At 34.0% G+C, this 19,417-nt stretch overlaps 8 protein-coding genes across 8 annotated transcripts; 2 read left to right on the top strand and 6 right to left on the bottom strand.

The window, feature by feature from the left end:
* Positions 1–10: 10 nt before the first annotated feature.
* On the top strand, positions 11–562 carry OCT59_022036 (uncharacterized protein; the record flags this gene model as incomplete). Its single annotated transcript, XM_066146908.1, has 1 exon — positions 11–562. The coding sequence occupies one exon, from the start codon at positions 11–13 to the stop codon at positions 560–562; it is 552 nt and encodes a 183-aa protein (XP_066006003.1).
* A 189-nt stretch (positions 563–751) lies between these two features.
* On the bottom strand, positions 752–1,812 carry OCT59_022035 (uncharacterized protein; the record flags this gene model as incomplete). The annotated part of the gene is made up of 2 exons (XM_025314160.2): positions 752–812; positions 881–1,812. 2 exons carry the CDS (start codon positions 1,810–1,812, stop codon positions 752–754), a joined length of 993 nt encoding a protein of 330 aa, XP_025185762.2.
* A 22-nt stretch (positions 1,813–1,834) lies between these two features.
* On the bottom strand, positions 1,835–2,437 carry OCT59_022034 (uncharacterized protein; the record flags this gene model as incomplete). Its single annotated transcript, XM_066146906.1, has 3 exons — positions 1,835–2,208; positions 2,286–2,330; positions 2,431–2,437. The coding sequence occupies 3 exons, from the start codon at positions 2,435–2,437 to the stop codon at positions 1,835–1,837; spliced, it is 426 nt and encodes a 141-aa protein (XP_066006002.1).
* Positions 2,438–3,018: 581 nt separating this feature from the next.
* On the bottom strand, positions 3,019–3,490 carry OCT59_022033 (uncharacterized protein; the record flags this gene model as incomplete). Its single annotated transcript, XM_066146905.1, has 2 exons — positions 3,019–3,375; positions 3,452–3,490. The coding sequence occupies 2 exons, from the start codon at positions 3,488–3,490 to the stop codon at positions 3,019–3,021; spliced, it is 396 nt and encodes a 131-aa protein (XP_066006001.1).
* A 550-nt stretch (positions 3,491–4,040) lies between these two features.
* On the top strand, positions 4,041–4,535 carry OCT59_022032 (uncharacterized protein; the record flags this gene model as incomplete). Its single annotated transcript, XM_066146904.1, has 1 exon — positions 4,041–4,535. The coding sequence occupies one exon, from the start codon at positions 4,041–4,043 to the stop codon at positions 4,533–4,535; it is 495 nt and encodes a 164-aa protein (XP_066006000.1).
* Positions 4,536–8,817: 4,282 nt separating this feature from the next.
* On the bottom strand, positions 8,818–9,189 carry OCT59_022031 (uncharacterized protein; the record flags this gene model as incomplete). The annotated part of the gene is made up of 1 exon (XM_066146903.1): positions 8,818–9,189. One exon carries the CDS (start codon positions 9,187–9,189, stop codon positions 8,818–8,820), a length of 372 nt encoding a protein of 123 aa, XP_066005999.1.
* Positions 9,190–9,264: 75 nt separating this feature from the next.
* Positions 9,265–9,534, bottom strand: OCT59_022030 (uncharacterized protein; the record flags this gene model as incomplete). The annotated part of the gene is made up of 1 exon (XM_066146902.1): positions 9,265–9,534. One exon carries the CDS (start codon positions 9,532–9,534, stop codon positions 9,265–9,267), a length of 270 nt encoding a protein of 89 aa, XP_066005998.1.
* A 71-nt stretch (positions 9,535–9,605) lies between these two features.
* OCT59_022029 (uncharacterized protein) lies at positions 9,606–10,019 on the bottom strand (the record flags this gene model as incomplete). The annotated part of the gene is made up of 1 exon (XM_025333751.2): positions 9,606–10,019. The coding sequence occupies one exon, from the start codon at positions 10,017–10,019 to the stop codon at positions 9,606–9,608; it is 414 nt and encodes a 137-aa protein (XP_025185765.2).
* Between the last annotated feature and the right edge of the window lie 9,398 nt (positions 10,020–19,417).

Below are 19,417 nucleotides of genomic sequence, written 5' to 3'. Positions count from 1 at the left end.
GTCATCATCTATGGACACGCAAAGAGCAGTACTTAATATTTTAACAGGCCGATGGATCAACCCAAACGGAAAGCTATTCCAGAAGTTGATTCGTGAAGGTTACAGATATGCTAACAGACTTTCAGATTATTTAGAAGATATTGGAACTATGAATATCGGTGAATTCGAATTAGACCCCTTAATTGACTTCTATTATCCAGCCTTAATTCCGCCTTTATCTGTCTTAGCAATTAGAGCAGATATTCGTAAAAACTTTCCTATTAGTGTAGAATCTGCGGTTGTAGGAGGAATGAGTTTATTCACCCTTGAAAAAAATAAACAATCCTCGCTTCAGAATCTAATCCGAATGAATTATTCCAATGATAACTTGATCACACTAATAGGAATAACTTGGGAGCAAGAAGAGATGAAAACTTGGAGGAACGAGGTGCTCATGAAATTCCTCCATAATCCGAATTTAGTACTTTCAAGATATAAACCAAATGCATTATATGACGCATTCACAAAAACAGATATTTTAGAGCCGGAGCATGTATTAGCTCTAACACGGCTACTCGGTTAAAATGTGAACATGATATAAATTTGTATATAGCCACGGAACCCCCATTCCATGACTATATTTTTTTCGCTTATCATATATACTTGCAAAATTCAATTTTTTATTAATATATGCAAAAATAAATACATAGATCGGGTCTTAGCCCGCGATACAACTGATACATGACGTCTATGCTACATCTAATCCTACAGTCTAACTAACCACCTGACATTTACGTGACTTGGAAATTCGCCCCTCCTTCTTTACGAAATGTCTGTAAAATACATGATTATTAATTATAAGAAACTAGGATTACAGTAAATAGGAATAATAGATTCTTACACAATATATCCATCTAGCAATTGAGATAATTTGAGCTGTTCCTCCTCGAAAAGCTTTCTCTTCTTTTTTGTGTCCTCCCGGCTTGCCATCCCGAAGTCGATCAAGTAGATGTCATCATTATCGTTAATTAGGATGTTTTCCTCCCGAATATCATTATGGAGGATGCCATGTTTGTGGATTGCTTCCAATCCCTTAATAGCCCCTGACTTTTGCTGTTCCGTTATTTTTTGGTCGCTCAACATAGTGCCAACAATAGTTAAGCCGATAACGAAGCTCATACCTCCTCCATAATATCCATAACAGACCAACTTCGGGATATACTTGCCTTGGATATCAGCGAGTTCCTTGTAAATCTCTACTTCCTTCTGCATTTCTTTCAGAACATACGATGGGGCCTTCGATAAGTCTACACTCTTCAAAGCAATCGTATCGCCACGAAATTCGCATAGGAGCGTTTTTCCACTTCGTCCTTCACCTAGTATGCTCTTAAACTTGAAGTCTGCAAAGCTAAACTTTTCCTGGTCTACGTTGGAAGCGCCAAAGGCGGATGACGATTGTTGATTCGCAGAGGTGCTGGAAGCCTGATTAGTTAATGAAGAGCTGGATGATGATTTTGAGTTTGATCGAAGAGTACGTGAATTATTATCTCCTTGAGCCGGCACTAGTACTTGAGGTTTAGGAGACTTGGGTTCCCCTTTCGCCCGTCGAGTTAGATATGCATATGCCTTGAGAACTGGTGGAGATTCGGATTGTAGTGGAAGGGTTTTTGAGATCCAGAGTTCCGCATGCTCTCGACGTAGGAACCAGTGATTATCATAGGTGGTGAGAATGCCATATCTAAGCTCGTTTCCTCCCATATAATTATAGATTTGCTGAATTACATCCTTGCCCTTACTTGTATTATAAAACTCGGGAAATGTCTGTTCCCCCATATCTTCTAAAACATGTTTTCTTTTAGCCTCCATCACCAAGATCAATGAACCTATTGAGATGACAGTTGAAGTCTGGTATGCCGGGAGTGTCAGTAGGTCGCCTTGAATATACGCAGTCTGGCCCCATAAGTTTATTCAATATCTGACAAATATTGAAATCTAAAACACTACGAACATCCTCTTCATCTACTACCTCTTTCATCACAAACCTCGGCCTCTCGAATCTCGGCTGTTGGTCGAAATGAAAGCTATTCACTTGCTCGAAAAAGTCCCCCCAAAGCTGTACACTTGCAGGCGGGTCACCAACAGCCTTTGTAGTGGTCTTCGAGGTAACGCAGTCCGTAGAATATGTTATGGGTGGCGGAATACACGACAACGCCTCTTCTAAGCTGAGAACTGGAAACGGATACGTGTTAATATTATGAGGGCAAATGACGAAAATTACAGACCTTACCAGACCTCCAGACACTTACGTGGCAATTTTACAATAACATGGATATGTTCTTCGGGAGGTGAGTCTGGGAAATATTTCGAAATCTTTCTTATTGCCAACAGCTCGTCACTGTCCTGGAGTATTAGATTTCTTAATTGATCGTCCTGATCGCCAGGGATCGTCACCTTCCATAGCCTGAGCTTGTCTGCAGGAAAATTGTCGAACTCTGGTGCCTTTTCTGCCTTAATAACTTTTTTGAGGTGGCCTACAAGCTGGTCCTTATTAATATCGACAGGAAAAGCACTAGAGGTCGTATTTCCTTTGACGAGACATAGTAAAGTGATAGACATGTTTTCAGCTTATATAGTATTTTTTTGCGAAATGTTATTGGCTCAAAGTGTGGTATGTGAGGACAAGAGTTAAAAGAATTTTATTTGCGAAAAAATACTGAGTGAGTACTATATGTGAGAAATTCAACTGTTTCACAAGCCTGCCGTATGATCGGCCACATTGCATCATAGGTGCAACAATCGCCTAATCCCTAACCGTGAAGACTCTTCTCACTTATCACCTGATATAGTGCTACGCTTTTTTATATAGGCTAGATTGGTTAGATTTATAGTCCGATATTACATAGTGATCCCCATATCATTACACGTGACCCGTTTCTCATAACGTTCGATAAAAATACTTTATTTATGAAATAAAAACGTTGCCGGAAGCCGGCTTACAATACATAAAAATTGCGACTATAGCGCTACATGACACTAAAATTATGGAGAATATACGGTGACATGGAAGTGACCCGCTCGAGGTTGAAATTGATCATTAAAAAAAACAGAAATATAGGCTTGAGAGTTCATTGGTCTTTCGCTAACTGTTCCGGGATGGATCTGACGAATACTTAGAGAAAGATTAGAAAATTGTACCCCCAACAGGCCTAACTGGTTTAACCGGTTACGAATTGCAATTTCAAGTCCGCCAACCGTTCGACCTGTGTTGATTGTAATTGCTTGATCTACTTGGTTGCTTGGAAGATCGAAGAGGTTCCCTATGGGAACGATAAGACAATTGAGAGTGATATCAATACCATCCCTATCATTGTTATCGGTCATTGTGTAGCGAATTTCCTAAATTTAAGAGCCCATAGTGAGTATTTTTTATGTCGCACTTCGCTCCCATACATAACTTCTATCACATACGCACCTTAATTTTTTTTGCGGAAAGTTGGCTGAACTTCCACATACTCCTACATGCTTTATATCTTGCTGGAAAAAGAGCGCCAAGCCGAAGTTAAGGAGATAAGAATAGTGATTAGCATTGTCGTATGATGCCAAGAGTTCTATGAAGGCACATGCAAATAGAATTCTCATACCTTTTCACATGTAGATCTACCGGAAAGACATAGTTGGTTTTACGCCTGGCGATCTCGGAATTGCGTGTCCCTCAGCCTTTCATAACATATGCTTTTGTCGTCACTATTTACTTTTAGAGTTGGTCCTGTGTTGCATGTAGACCTCCTTTCAAGCGAAGCGCCTGTGAAGCAGGCCATTTTTCTCATGTTTGTTCGGGAAAAAAAATAAAGAATAAAGGTTAATATGTTTTTCGAATATATATGTGAAAATTAATATGTCGCACAAACCCTGCCTGGTGATCGGCCTTTTTCTGTCACACAATCTGTGGCTCAGCAAATTCTTCCGAGCTGATGATCACTATCCCGGGTTGACGATCAGTATTCCGGACTCACCTTCGGTAAAATTTTCCGCATTAAATATATTACTTTATTATAGCAATCATGGCAAATAATGATCCCGAAACAGTTGCTCAATTATATGGAGTGTTTTTATATAAGAAGAAGGATATAATAGCTATTCAGGAGAAACTCGGTATTGGTGGGAATGCAAATCAGTTGGTAGTACCTCCAGTTTCCGAGCTCATGGGGAAAACACTTGCCGATTCTTACAAGCTATTGTTAGAATTGGTAGGGGATTTAATTCCGATACAGGAGAAACTTGGTATAGATGTCAATCCTGTTCTAGAAGTAGAATATCGAAGCAATAAAGCTTCTGCAGATGTTTCATTTAGTGAAATATTAAATTTGCTTATGTATTTGGAAGAGGATATAATAGCAATTCAGGATGAACTCAATATTATTGGTTATTCTAATCAAGCAAGGGCAGAAGAAGTCGATGAGAATGTAAGAGCACAACTCCGAAAGCTTAAGGAATTTCACGGTCCCTTAGAAGATGATCCAGGCGTGATATTACCAAAATATGGTGAAATGGGGTAAAGAAAATTCTGTTTACTGGAGAGGGACTACCATTATTTCCGAAGCTCTCTCCTCAACAATTGCATGAAATATTCGTCAAAAATCCATCTAGTGCTGGTCAATGCCCATGTCTAGAACAGGTTAGCTAATCTATATTTTTTGTCACACAATCTGACCAAAGGTGCTGTGCATGGCCCGCAAATTCTTCTGAGCTGAAGATCACCGCTCCGGATTAGTAAGATCAGTAGAGTTTCACCATTCTGCTTGATCGTCGAGTAATGCTACCGAATAATTCCTTGGCGCTTGTCTGGTTATAGCTATAGTGGAGTGATCGGCACAGAGTCGAACAGTCATAGATATATTGGAATTAAGTTGCTGGTATAACTGAACCGGATCCAGAATATTATCAAAACTATGCCGGGTGTTATATAACCGACCACCACTCCGGAGCAATGGTCTAGCTAGAATACAACGTTCACTCAATCTCCTTGATAATTCGTCGTTGATAAAATTTTTTAAGGATGCAACATCTCTTGGTGCATCATGTGGTATTCCCAGCAGGGTATAAAATAGTACTGTAAAAATCGGAAAAAACCGATATATTTTAAAAATGTCCGAAATTTTTTATATCAATCGGTTTTTTTGCCGAGAAAAATTTTAAGGGGTAAATTATTTGAAAATGATTTTTTACGATAATCAGATATTTTTTTTTTGTAGTTTTATCAAAATTAACGAAATAACGAAATATATACCTTAAAAAAAAATGACTCTTCTTCGTTATTATAAACCTATTAATGCTAATGTAAATAAAAGTAAAAATAAGGATAAATTGAATGAAAAGGATAAATCTTTATCTGAAAGTGATGAAAGTAATTTATCTTTATCAGAAACTTCTTTATCAGAAATTTCTACAGAAGAAATAGATGAAATAGACGAAAAAAATTCTCAAAGAAGTTCTAAAAAACGAAAAATTTCAAAATCTTGTATATCAAAAAGAAAAACAAAAGCGAAAATTAATAAAAAAGGATTTCAAAAAAAATGGCTTAAAGAATTTTCATGGTTAAGATATGATTCTAAAGAAAAAAAAATGCACTGTGAATTATGTAGATTTCATGGTATTAATATTCCTTTCGCTAAAGAAGGTATAACGATGTTTTAATTATAATATTATTAAGTAAAATTTTAATAATTTACATATTTAATCAAATTTAGGTTCAAAAAATGTTGGTAAAAAATCAACAATTCAAGAACATAATAATAGTGGCGGTCATAAAGAAGCATTAAAAAAAGAAAGTAGTAGGCTTGCAATGGTTAAAGCTACATCAAATGCTGTAAATCATGCAAATAAACACGTAGAGAGTTTAATGAAAATAATATATTCTATGGCGCAAAATAATCTTCCACTTAACCAATTTTCACAATTAGTACAACTTGGACGTGCACTTGAAAGTCCTAATTTAATTTCTAACTCAAATTCTATAACATACGAAAATCCTACTTCTGCAAAAGATTTATTGCTAGCGATATCTTCATCAATTGAAGAGGAATTATGGAACGAACTTAATGAAACTACAAGTTTTGGTATTATGGTGGATGAAAGTACAGATATTAGCACAGAATCACATATAATTCTTTATGTTAAATATTGTTTAAGAGGTTTTATTAAAGTCAAATACATAAAACTATTACATTTGAATGGTAAAGACGCCGAAACTATTTTTTTGGCTATATTTTCTTTATTTGAATCTAAAGGTGAGAATTATTATTAAATATTAAAATTTTAAATTATATTTGTTAATTTATTAATTTATTAATTAATTTAATTTAATTTAGGATTGGAAAAAAAAATTATGTCTTTCTCATCAGATGGAGCTAGTGTAATGCTTGGTAGAAATAATGGTGTAGCGGCAAAACTTGCAAATAAAAATCCTTATTTATTTGTAAGTCATTGCATTGCACATAGATTAGCATTGGCATGTAATTCAGCTCAAAAACGGGTGACTTTTTGTAAATATATTGAAAATTTAATTAAAGAAACATATAATTTTTTTAGTAATTCTGAAAAAAGAGTTGAAACTTTGAGAAATTTTCAGACGATATTGGATCACCCGACTTTAAAGATAAAAAATATTTTTGAAATTAGATGGCTGTCTTGGTATGAAGCTGTTAAAAGTATATGTATATCTATTGAGCCATTGCTGGATACAATTCTTGAAATTACAACAACACTTTCATTTCAAAGACAACAATCAATGTTTAATCTATATTCAAAACTCTGTAATTGGAAAGTTTTAGTATTTTTAAATTTTTTGTATGATATTTTAGGTCATTTAATGGAGCTAAGCAAAATGTTTCAAAGGAAATATATTATATTTTCTGATATCGAGCCCATAATTAATTCTACTATTCAAAAAATAGAACATGAATATTTGGAAGTTGATGATGATGGAAATCAAAAATTGAGCGCACATTTAAATAATTTTCTATCAAAAGTACCTCCGGCAAAGGATTCTTTTATTGGTAATCATCATATTTTATTTGAATCTCGAGATGAAGTTGATTTACAAGTAGATATTATGGATTTTGCAGCCGCCGTGATTTGCGAAATTAATGACAGATTTCCACATAGACCAATTTTATCTGCTATGAAAATAATGAATCCAATAGAATGGCCAAAAAACAAAGAGAGTTTAAATGATTATGGAGAGAAAGAATTAGAGGAGTTAATAGGAATTTATGGAGTAGCCAATGCGCCTAATTATTTGATGCCAATCATTGATGCTGATGCTATTCGTGATGAATGGGATAATTTTAAAGCCATAATTTTAGCAAATTATGAAAATCTTCCTATTGATGATTTATTACCACTATTATTTCAGTATCATACTGATATGTATCCTAATATTCTTATTTTGATCAGTATATTTTATTCCATACCATTTTCTAGTGTAGATTGCGAAAGGGGTTTTTCTAGACAAAATTTAATTAAAACCGATATTCGGAATCAATTAAATAATGATTCATTGCATATGTTAATGATGGTTGGATTGCATAACGTAAATGTGATGGAATTTGATTTCAATAACGCGTTAAAAATTTGGTATCAAAGTTGTAAAAGAAGAATTAAATAGAATTTAAATAGAAATAAATAAAATAAACCTAAAATCATATTAAAATATCCTAAAAATTAACAAGCCGAACAATTTTTTAAGAATCGGAAATTTTTTCCGATAAATTTTTAAAAGAACCGATAAATTGAAACCATGTCGGAAAATTGTCCGGTAAAATTGAAATCCTATTTTAGACCCTGATTCCCAGTTGCCTTGCGAGTTGATGGATCAGATCTAGGGGATGTACCCGAATCGGCACAAAATTCTCAACATGGATATTTGGATCAAGCGAGAAACCAGCTGATCTACGACTTCTTTGCTAATATTATTACACCCTTCCAAATTGAGGTACTTTAAATTAAGACATGAACCAGCAATTTCTTTGATAGTTATATCGGTAATTTGACAAAAACTAAGGTCGAGTTGCTGGAGCCTTGGCAAGAACGAATAACATTACAAATTGATGTTTCAGAATATTCTACGATTAGAGATATTTAGATATTCTAATCTATGGTATGACTTCGCGATTCCCCATAGACCACTGCCATCTACTTCTCGAGTACGAAAGCTCCTAAAGCCACCTGGTCGATCAATGCATAGATTGAGGTACTTCAGATTCGAGTATAAACCCGCTATCAGTTCTAATGCTCTATTACTAAATGCTATGCTATTTATGAAACTCAAGTGGGTTATATTTGAGCATGAATGTACAATGCTTATGATTTTTTTATCTGAAAGTGAATGGTAGTATGATACTTCGAGATGAGTTACATTTGAGCAATAAACTGGCGTTTGCTTCCTACGTACTAACTTTATGAATTTTTTCAATCGAGAGAGATCCTTTGCACGTTCTATCCTTATGAATTTATTTAATTGAGGGTGATTCTTTGCACAGTAATTTTTATAATCATTTGGAAGAGATTGTCCAGGATATAAGTCTTTCCCTCTCAATTCGATACGCTTCCACAGAATAGGGGCACCGCATCTGTACCACAATCGGGATACATATAGAGCGGGATAGAGGGATTTATCTATCAATAAGAAATGTAAAATCTGTTCTAATAGTTCTGGTAAATGAAAGATGCTTGATTGCGCCATACATAGTGCATGTTATATGTTGTATCTTTAAACGAAAAAATAAAATTACGCATATTGATGATCACTACTTCAGATAATCGTTATTCTGCATGGGTTCATACTTTGAATGGGATCGCAAAATTATCGTCTAATAATAGTTTTGAATTGCATATATCCAAAGTTGCACCATTTTCTCGAAACCAAGGCCCTCCTAAAATTAAATCAGGTCCCGGCCAATCTGGTCCAACAACTATGAATTCACTGGGTGTGCTTTTATGTTTCTCGCCATCATTAAAGCCGATATGCAGATTAACTTTTCCTATTATGGAATAGGTTGCATCCAGAGTTTTAATGCTATTATTTTCATCATGATATGCAATTCCTAATTCACCAATATGTTTTTGGCTAATGCAATTTACATTGGCGCATGTATCAATTGATGCCTGGGTGGGACTATTTTCTTCGACTACACAATTCATGAATACCATTTTTATTATAGCATATATAATATCCAAATATAAAAAATAAATTTCTATCACTGCGGACTGGCATTTATCGGATAGCTAATTAGCCTTATTTTTTATTATATGCATTTTCTCCTGATCTTTCTTTTGGGCTAAGCGCTTCCTAATTCTTTGATGCTTAATCATGTTTACTATCTCATCAATATCAGAATCGGATGAATTGGATTCGGATGAACTACTCTCGGATGACGAACTATATTCAGACGAACTAGTCTCGGATGAGCTTGATTTAGATGAACTACTCTCAGATGAAGTAGACTTGGGCGGGATATTGGTTAAGGCTGTTAGATGCTTTTGATCACTTTCCATTTTGATTATTTATATGCTAAACCTAATAACTTTGACTGAAAAAATATGCAAAGTGCCTGACTCGACCCACTTCAAACTACAATCTGCTTAACCTTTCTCGGTCGTGCCTTTCTTCGTTGCTTATGAGGGATATCCTCGCTCTTTCTTAACACAGCGCCTCTTGACCCTTTTTTACCAATAAGCGAGAGAACTATTTCATGAATTAAGTCGACCACAGTTTCCCTATCCACACATTCATCCAGATCTTCCACTACATATTCGTCCAGATTTTCCAATTCATCTTCTAAGGATCCTACATCTCTTTCCAGTCTTTTTACCGACTTTTTATACTCGGAATAGTAGTTATCCATTTTTTCATCCAGTGCCCCCATCTTTTCAGAAAGCGCATTATCCATATCTGCAATCCGCTTAGCAATTTTCTCATATCTGGACACTTCCTGCTCAATGGGTGCACTATCGAATGAATGATTTTGATCGGTTACCATTTTTACGATACTTTATATATGCTATATCTTGCCTCGGGCGAAAAAAATAAAATTAATAAATGATACCAGGATTACTGGAAGTAACGCTCTTCCGATCCTAATCATCTAACCCTTATATGTGATTTGTTTTCGTCAAAGAACTCGAATGCTTTTGCCTGATCATAAGGTACTCCACAGGGCCTGTAATTGACTATAGTATAGTTTTTTGCAGGGGAGACATGGTTGTCTGCACTGTGGCGAAGTGCTTCACTAGCGATAGTCATAGCCTCTGATAAATTCTTTGAACCATGCGATACAACTGCAAATACCGCCCCTAATTTGCGTAAAGAACTAGGGAGTAGCGGTTTACCTATTTTAGAGAGAAATTCATCTTTTTTTAGGAATGTATTGAACCATAATACGCCTGGCTTTCCTGGGTCTCGTAACTGTCTGGAAGAAATTGCTTCCTGAATCCATATAAGCAATTGCTTCGCCCGTTCCTCATTCTTCTCTAGTGATCTAAATACTCAAGGAATGTCTTGTTGATCTCGATTTTTCCCATACCCAGTTACGTTTCCATTGAATATGTGCAAGTCTTTAATTTCGCCAGGGCGAATACAAAGCATTATCATTACATCGGCTAGGGCTTGTTTATCGGGTATATTTGACACAACATATGAATCCAGTCTTTCCTTAACCGATTCTAATGAGAAGTGGTCTGGATAATAGATCCCTTCATTTTCACGTAACAATCTATTCTCTTTTTGAATTTTATTAGTTGAACAAGTTATGTCTGGAATAAATGTAGCCGAGATAATTTTTTTTGAGGCTCCGAGGGCTTTCAGTTCTCTTCGAAGTCTAGTGAGGCGTGATAGGCCAGCGCTGGCATTAGAGGCCGTTCCAGATAAGGCCTTGGCTATAACTTCTACCTCTTTTTCGCTAATATTATCTCGGATAATACGCTCGGCCAAATCTCTAATAGTCTCTTTCGGTGAAATTTGACACATATTCACTGTCCCCTCTTTTGGTTCTACTTCCTGAGTGGTATCAGGAGTATTGGATACAGCTCCTTCTTTTTTCCGACCAGCCGTCTGCTTAGGAATTAATGCAAATACCTGTTTTTCGCTAAAGTTATATCCTTTCTTAAAACGACGTCGTGCCTGATCCCTCTTAGTTTTATCCGTCAAAAGGATGTCTAACGCCAGTGCGTGTCGACTGAGCTCTTCGATACTTATCTCGTTATTGAGCTCATTTTCTGTTACATATTTAGTTGCGATGCCTGCCATGTTATTATTTGGTAATATGTAAGATATTTGGTTATACCTAGATTATTTGGTATATACTATGCGGGGAAAGTTCAATTCAAAAAAAATAAATAATTATTCCGATAGGCAAAAATAATAATATTTTGGAATTATATATCGCCTAGTTGTAAAGAGGAAAAAGTTCCATCCCTACCAATACTATTATCCCGCTTTTATTCGCTCTTTACCAAAGCATACCATTCTCCTGGAGTATGCTTATATTTTTTTGCCATTCCTCATCAGTATCAAGCCAAGAGGATGTAACTCCCTCATCCTCAAGACTACGACGGATTATTTCTTCTCCTATTAATCTTTCTCGTACTTTCATGTCCATATATTCTTTGGGATCTTCTTCAGTCTCTATGGCCCAACCACATATTCGTGAATCAGTTTCCATCCTATCACGGAATGCAATGGAATTGAGTCGGTCTTTTTCGGTGATGGTCATGAAGGCATCTGGATTCTCGCCGAGTTCGACTGCCCTTTTTCTGAGACGCTCTTCACGCTGGGCTCTTGATAGAAGTATGGCAGACGATACTTCATTGATAGGCTTAGAAGAATCAGGAAGCTTGCTAGTTGTTTCTTTAGGGGGCGTATTCGTGTTTTTACTTATAGGTTCGTTAGTTTTGGAAAGCTTATTAACTTCAGGCTTATCGATTACTGGCTCAGGTGGTTTAGAAGTCTCAGATGTCCTAGATGTTGAAGCACCTGGGAGTTCAGCTTGTTCTGCCACATAGTTAAAGAGAACTTGGGTCGAATTGTCCTGTTTATTCGCTTTCTTACCTCTTGGAGGGAGATTCTCTTCCGGTTGAGGCGGGGTTATTTTCTGGGGAATAGTTGGTCCCTCTAGGCCCATTTCTGGCACATTGAATATGGGTATGTCTGTAATCTCATTTTCGGGCAAATCGTCTTGAGATATATCGGAAAATTCTTCCATATCACCTAAGCCAGATTCACAGAGCTTGGCTACGATCTTGGGGCGGTCGAGAATATATTGCCATTCTCTTTTTCCACTACTTGCTCTCTTGCATTCAATAATATTTTTCTCTAATAACTTCTTACCGAAAATGTTGTTAGGGAATATCTTTTCACCGTTTTCTCCACACCATTCAAGATAATTCTGATACAATGATGTACGACTTGGGCTGGCTACTTTATCCTCAACCCAAGATGAAATATGATCAATTAAAAATCGAATGGGATTAGGAAGCTGGTCGCGCATTATATCTATTTTCATTTTAGTTGCGGGAATTTCTTGTGGTTCAAAATCTGAAAGGTCACGACTAAGAAGATATCTCATGACTACTCCTGGTGCATCGGGGTGGTCAAGAACCTTTCCTAGTCGCTTAAAATACTCTGTATTGCCTCTACAACGTGAGGAAACGTCAAAACAGACTACACAGGAATCTCCTATATCTATTTTGAGTGGGGCGTCCTGATTGCTTGTAACCATAAACCCAGTGAAATCTCTAATTCGCTTTGTTTCAATACCCTTACGCTCTATAGACACCATTCCTTCCGTTATAAGGGATTTGAGATGCCCGTTAAATTTATGCCATTCCCCACTAGACATTCCAGTTTCATTCATAACAATAAGCTTTCGAGCTTGAATGGCACTATTGAAACGCCCAAGAATTTTTTCTAAATCCGATGTAGCATAATGGAGATGTTCCCCTAGGACTTTATCACCAATAAAGTCGGTGATAATATTTTTCCCACACTGCTGTAGTATAGACTTTAAGACTAAGATTGACCGAGGCTTTTTTTCTGGCTTTTGCACTAAATATGCCCACCAATTCCAAAGATATTCGTGGAGCTTCTCATTTTCATTACTAATTATATTCTTTGTATGCCAGAGAATAGGATCCATGATTTCGGGATTAATCTCCACCGCTGGCTTTGCCAAAAATCCTATGAAAAGGTTAAAGAACTTTGTATTAGGAACTGGACTATTCAGCGGGTACGGTAGAAAATTAATATTGTGGTAAAGGATTAGACCTTTGGTAACCGCCTGATCTATTAAATTAATTAACTTCACCCCCTCTCCACCTAGCTCAATCAAGTTAACTTCATACTTGGCAAGATCTAGTTTTGGTGCCATATCAAAATAAAGACCACCATTCATATCCTCTATTTTGAGCACCCATAATCTTGATGTTGTTTGAATACAGGCGACTGTTGCCTGAATTGCGTCATAAATCTCATTACGAGAAAATTTCCGTCCAGATACACACATATCTATTAGATCGCCCCATACGAAACGGTCATTTGGGTCAGAAATTCTGGGTCGGTCTAATTTTATAGGGGTTGGAAGCTTTTTCTCTTTATCTAAAGCTGTTTCGCTAATAGTAAGTTTTAATGAAGAATTTCTCGTCCCAGGCTGTTTATCTTGATTGGCACGGTAACAGAAAAAGCTATAAGATCTTTTATTTCGTCTGATATATGCATTATCACTAGTATGTTCCTGATCACATAATGGGCAGTGTGATGGAGAGATGCGTGATAGTGGAAACTTGTCAGGAAAACTATCGGATGGATATGAGAGATTATATCCTTCAATGCTAGCTTCTTTAAGCAATGTCTCAACCAGTTCGAATTCAGCTACGGTTGTCTCATTACTTATGCTAACATATTTTATGCTTTCCATCTCTGGAACAACCAGGAGAGGACTGTTCTCGATGACTTCTGATTCATCATTGGGTGGGCGGATCATGAAGTCGAAGATAGATCCATCTTTTGGATGTATAGCTTTTTTTACTCGTACATGAGAGTTGATTTTTTCATCAAACTTAGGTCTTCCAAGCATTCGCAAGGAGAATGTTCGTTTATTTGCTATGTTATCGATAATACTATTTGCCTGTAGAGACGCCGGAACTTTTTTACGAACGAGCTCAGTAAACAAAGCAACTTGAGCAATATTTTTAAGTCTCATGCCGTAAGTGGAGATATGGAGAGACATTTTTTTTGCATTACTACTACTAGCAATAGTTATAGTTTTATGATCCCAGTCTGGAAATATATTTTTACACACTTTTCCAAAAGCGCAGACAAGTAAATCTTGTATCTCTTTGCCTGTTAGTTTAGGTTCAATAGAATCATACACCTCTCGTGGCAAATCAAAGTCTATAATATGCCGGAGTGGCTCATCACCATCAATAAATTCATGTAAAGAATGGCCTTCACGTTCTGAGAGTATGGCTTCTATTCCATCCTCATTATCCGCGCCTAGAAAATGCCTTGGTCTAACACTATCATCACGAATTTTATATTGGCATTCCCCTATATCAGAGGCTTTAAACCCACAATAGTATGGGGCGGGGGCGTCAAAGAACTCTGAAAGTGAGGATTGGATCATGGTATTATATAACAAATATACAGTTCGAGAGAAAGTATATACTCCGGGAGAAAAAAGTTCAAAATGAAAATTAATTCTGAAATATATAAATCGATACATAATCGAACTATTCAAAGTTATCATAATGGCATTTTATCGATGTCCATATATTCTCAGGACCAGGAGAAGTTTGTAATCGGGGGTGCTTCCACCCAAAAGGGTGCCAAATACATCGGAATTCTCCCTCATATATGCCTTGCATTGAATGTGGTAAACGAACTTATTCCGAATATGGATTTTGCGATCCACATGCTAGAAAACACCGTAAAAGGGGACAGTACCATCAGAAAAAGCTGGCTAAGATGGCTTCAGTGGAGATACTGGTAGGTAATTTAGAGGTAAACAAAAAATAATACGACTTGTCACTAGTGAATCCCAAAGGGATCGTGTCACTAGAAAAATCCGTCCAAGTTTACTGGGACGAGTTAGGACGGAAACCAGGACAGAAAATTATAGCTAAATGGCATTGTCGAATCGAACTAAAGGGAATTTGAATACCCGTCCTAGTTGTCATAGTTGTCCTAAAAAAAATGCAAGATCCCAGACTTTTTTATTTTTTTTTACATATAGGTATATATAGCATATATACATAACATACATACATAGCATATGCATAAGATAGAAAAAATTTGTTTTTCCTAGAACTTTACTTTTTACTAGAACAACTATGACAACTAGGACATAGTATATAAGAACAAGTTAGATCAAAGAAAGAAGCTTTTCTCTCATATCAAACCCCGTCTGGTTCCGTCCTAGTTGACCCAATAACTTTAGACAACTAGGACGGAATTTTTAGAACGAAATCCATCTCAAAAAAATAGCATACATACTGCCTTGACCCAGTTTAAACCAGTGTTGGCAAATGACCTTGAAATGACCTTTAAATGACCTGATTACGTCATGATTTTACTATGAATATATCACGTGATCATATACGAAATGACCTAAGGTCATTTCAAAAAAGTGAAATGACCTCAAAATTTGCCAACACTGGTTTAAACCATGATCGGACCTCGGAAGTGCTTACAATGTCCTGCCAATATGCCGGCAACAAATAGGCAATAGTTGGATTGTGAAATGGTGCACTTCTGGCAATCAAATAGGCCGGCCGCTAGTAATACAAATCGCACATCCAATCTTGGATATGAAATCGGCATACATATTACCGGCAACTAATAGGTAATAGTTGGATCACAATATGCGCACTTTTTAACAATCAAATGGGCCGGCCATAATAATGCATATCATAGCTCCAAACTGGTGAACTAATAGAATTAGCCGAATTTGCTATATTATGACAGAGGGTGTTCTCTCGCCGGAACAGTATCACGTGACTATGGGAAAGTAAGGCGCAGTCGATTCGCTCTATAATTTCGGTCATACTATTCCATAAAATCGGGCCTTTGGACGTTAATAATTCGGCGTCCAAGCTGGCAATACCAGTTCATAACATTTGTGAATGTCCACCAGTTCCTGCCAGTTCCGTGCGATTTCCAGGATACTATCAGGTCGCCATCATGTGCTAAGCTGGATCCTCGAATCACGTGCCCAAAACGATCGGCCAAAATTATGGTATAGTGCCGGCCAAAATTAATCGCAGATCTACTGCGCCACCCATCACTTTTTTTTTACACTATTTCAGCATCTAGAAAGGCAACCAAATAGGCACAAAGGGTAAGTACTCCAATATAGAATTCAGCGCCCAATCAGGGCGCGGAGGTGATGCTCGACATAAAACCAGGTATCCAAACAATTGCAGACAGGTCAGGCCTCCACCGTAGAATTTAATAACCAATCAACCGTAGAGCCCCAATTTCATAAATTATACTAGAAAGCAATTACTGGCGTACAGAACCAAATAAAAAATGGATACACTTCGATTATTTAGTAATGGTAATATTTAGGTTATTTAATCACATGATCGCAAATGATGTGTAGGAACTAGTGAAGAAATTTCGATTACAAAGACAGGAGATATAGTAAGAAAAATAGCTAGGTATACAAAATCGTCATAAATAGGTTATTTAGTTAGATTATTTAATCATATTTAGGTTATTTAACTTTAGATTATTTAGTTGTAGTTAGGTTATTTATGAATGATTTGGTAATATATCGATTATTTAGTTATATTTAGATTATTTAATTATATTTAGATTATTTAGTTATATTTAGATTATTTAGTTATAGTTAGGTTATTTTATTACTAAATAACCTAATCTAAGCCGATTATGCCTAAATAATATAATTATATTATTTAGGCATAATCGGCTATTGATTTTATATAATAAAAGTGAATTGTGATATTAGAATTCACTTTTTTATATATAAAAAGTAAATTGCAGTATCAGAAATCACTTTTTTGTATTGATTATATATATAAAAAGTGAATTGCAGTATTAGAATTCATTTTTTTGTATTGATTTTATATATAAAAAGTAAATTGCAGTATCAGAATTCACTTTTATATTGATTTTATATATAAAAAATGAATTGCAGTATCAGAAATCACTTTTTCATATTGATTTTATATTTAAAAAGTTATTGCGGTATTGTGATTCACCTTTTTATATGATTTTAATATAAAAACTGAATTGTAATATTTCAAAAAAAAATGTTTTGCACCATTTTTTTGATATTTTTAATATAAATTCTGAAAATTTTCAGGTTTCAGTTCAAGTTATGTCAAATAGATAACCTGATATGGCCTGACCTGATCTGATCTGAAAAAAAATTTCAGGTCAGGTTTATCAATTTACCTGACCTGATCTGATTTATTCAGAACTCTAGTTAAGTTATATGTAAAACTTAAGAAAACTTTAGAAACAGTATTGCTAAAAGAATATAGATGAATGTCAGCTGATCGAAATTGATACTTTAAATATTCAACTTAAAACTCAAATAAAAGAACTTACTAATAGATAACAAAAAAAACATGGTAGCAATTCCTCTTAATTTCATTTTAGAAATCTTAAAAATCAGATAACTATAGCAAATAGTATAACTAGTATTTATATTTATCTTGATCGTATAACTACATTAATATATATACCCTCATATAAATTATTTATTTAACACTGCAAATAATAGTCTTGATTAAAGATGTGATATGTAATTATTTTTAGAAGGTTGTAAAGTTGCAATTATTACAACATACATACAACACTTTTGTTGTAATTACAACACAATATTATAATTATTATATAGTATTATAATTACTACTAGTATTGTAATTATTATAATGTGTTATAATTATTTTCAATTATACAAATATATATTATCATTTCTTTTTATGATGATATTTGTTCTATAAAAACTTATTTTTGTAATTTTTATTTTTCAAAAAGAAAATTTTTGAATAATCATAAGTATTGTAATATTACAACACTTTAACTTTAAAAGTAGTAATAGGTTGCAACCCTTACTATTACAACACAAGGTAATAATTATTAATTACATACTACATCTTTAGTCTTGATGCTATTATCCAGTATGCTAATGAATTGCAAACTTATTGGAGAGGATTAAAATAATACAATTGAGCGTCTTAAAGCTTCGCTGAATAATGAAAAGGTTCTTAGACATGAATTTACTAACAAATTACAAGTATATAAATCATCTATATACTAAAAAGTTGCCTTTTAATTGACAAAGTAAAATAGTTAAGACTAGAATATATAAATAATAATATAATTTTTAATATAAATATTATTAATTAATAGTATAATAAAAGAATAAAGAAATTAATAAAAACTAAAAACTGCCAAATGTAAACAGAAAACTTAAAGAAAAAAAAATGAAATTGTATAATAAATAATAGTTTAGTTCGTTTAATTATTAATTAGATTAGAAACAAAACTTTTTGTTTTTAGTTCTTTTATTTTTTTTATTAAGTTGCATTCTTTTTTAATCTTTTTAACTTAAATTAATCATTTTACATTTGACAATATTTACATGTAACTAGCAAAGAAAAATATAGACTTTAGCTAAAGCTATTTTAAATAATCATCTAAAGATTTTGATTATATTATTATTTGTAATAGTAATATAATTATATAGGTAATAAATTAGCTTTTTTCTTGAAAAAATAATTATATTTAATTTTATATATATTTAGTTTTTTTTTATATAAGTTTAATATATGTAAATAAGCTAAATAATAATAATAATAATAATAAATTATAGAATAAATTATAATACTTTTTTAAAATTATTAATAAATTTTAACCAAATATAGTTAAAATACAGTTAAAAAGATAATTAAAAGTTAGAAATAAATAATTAAACTTTCAAGTATTTTTTGTAAAAAATTTGAATTTATTATATATTATTAGTTATATTAAAAAAATTCAAATATTATATATTTATTATACTATAGCCAATTTGCAGTATTAGTAAATTGGAATAAATAGTAATTTTTATTATAAAATCATATAAATTTAATTTTTTAGTTTTTATATTTTGGTTGAATCAGTTTCTAAAAAATAAATTTTTTATTATTATTATGTTAGGTAAGGTTTTTTAAAAGTTAAAAATAATTTCAATGAATTTTACATATAAATTTTTTGGAAAAAAAATTAATAGTCAAATTATTAAATCATTTTTAAAATTACTATATTTTAAATTAAATTTATATGATACATTTAACTTTTTTATAAAAGTAAAAGAAATTTTGAAAATCCATTTTTATATAAAATTTATTTAATATTTATAAACAATATTTT

Source organism: Rhizophagus irregularis, chromosome 30 (genome assembly GCF_026210795.1).
Source record: "Rhizophagus irregularis chromosome 30, complete sequence".
NCBI lineage: Eukaryota > Fungi > Glomeromycota > Glomeromycetes > Glomerales > Glomeraceae > Rhizophagus > Rhizophagus irregularis.
This window is presented reverse-complemented; position numbering and strand designations above follow the sequence as displayed.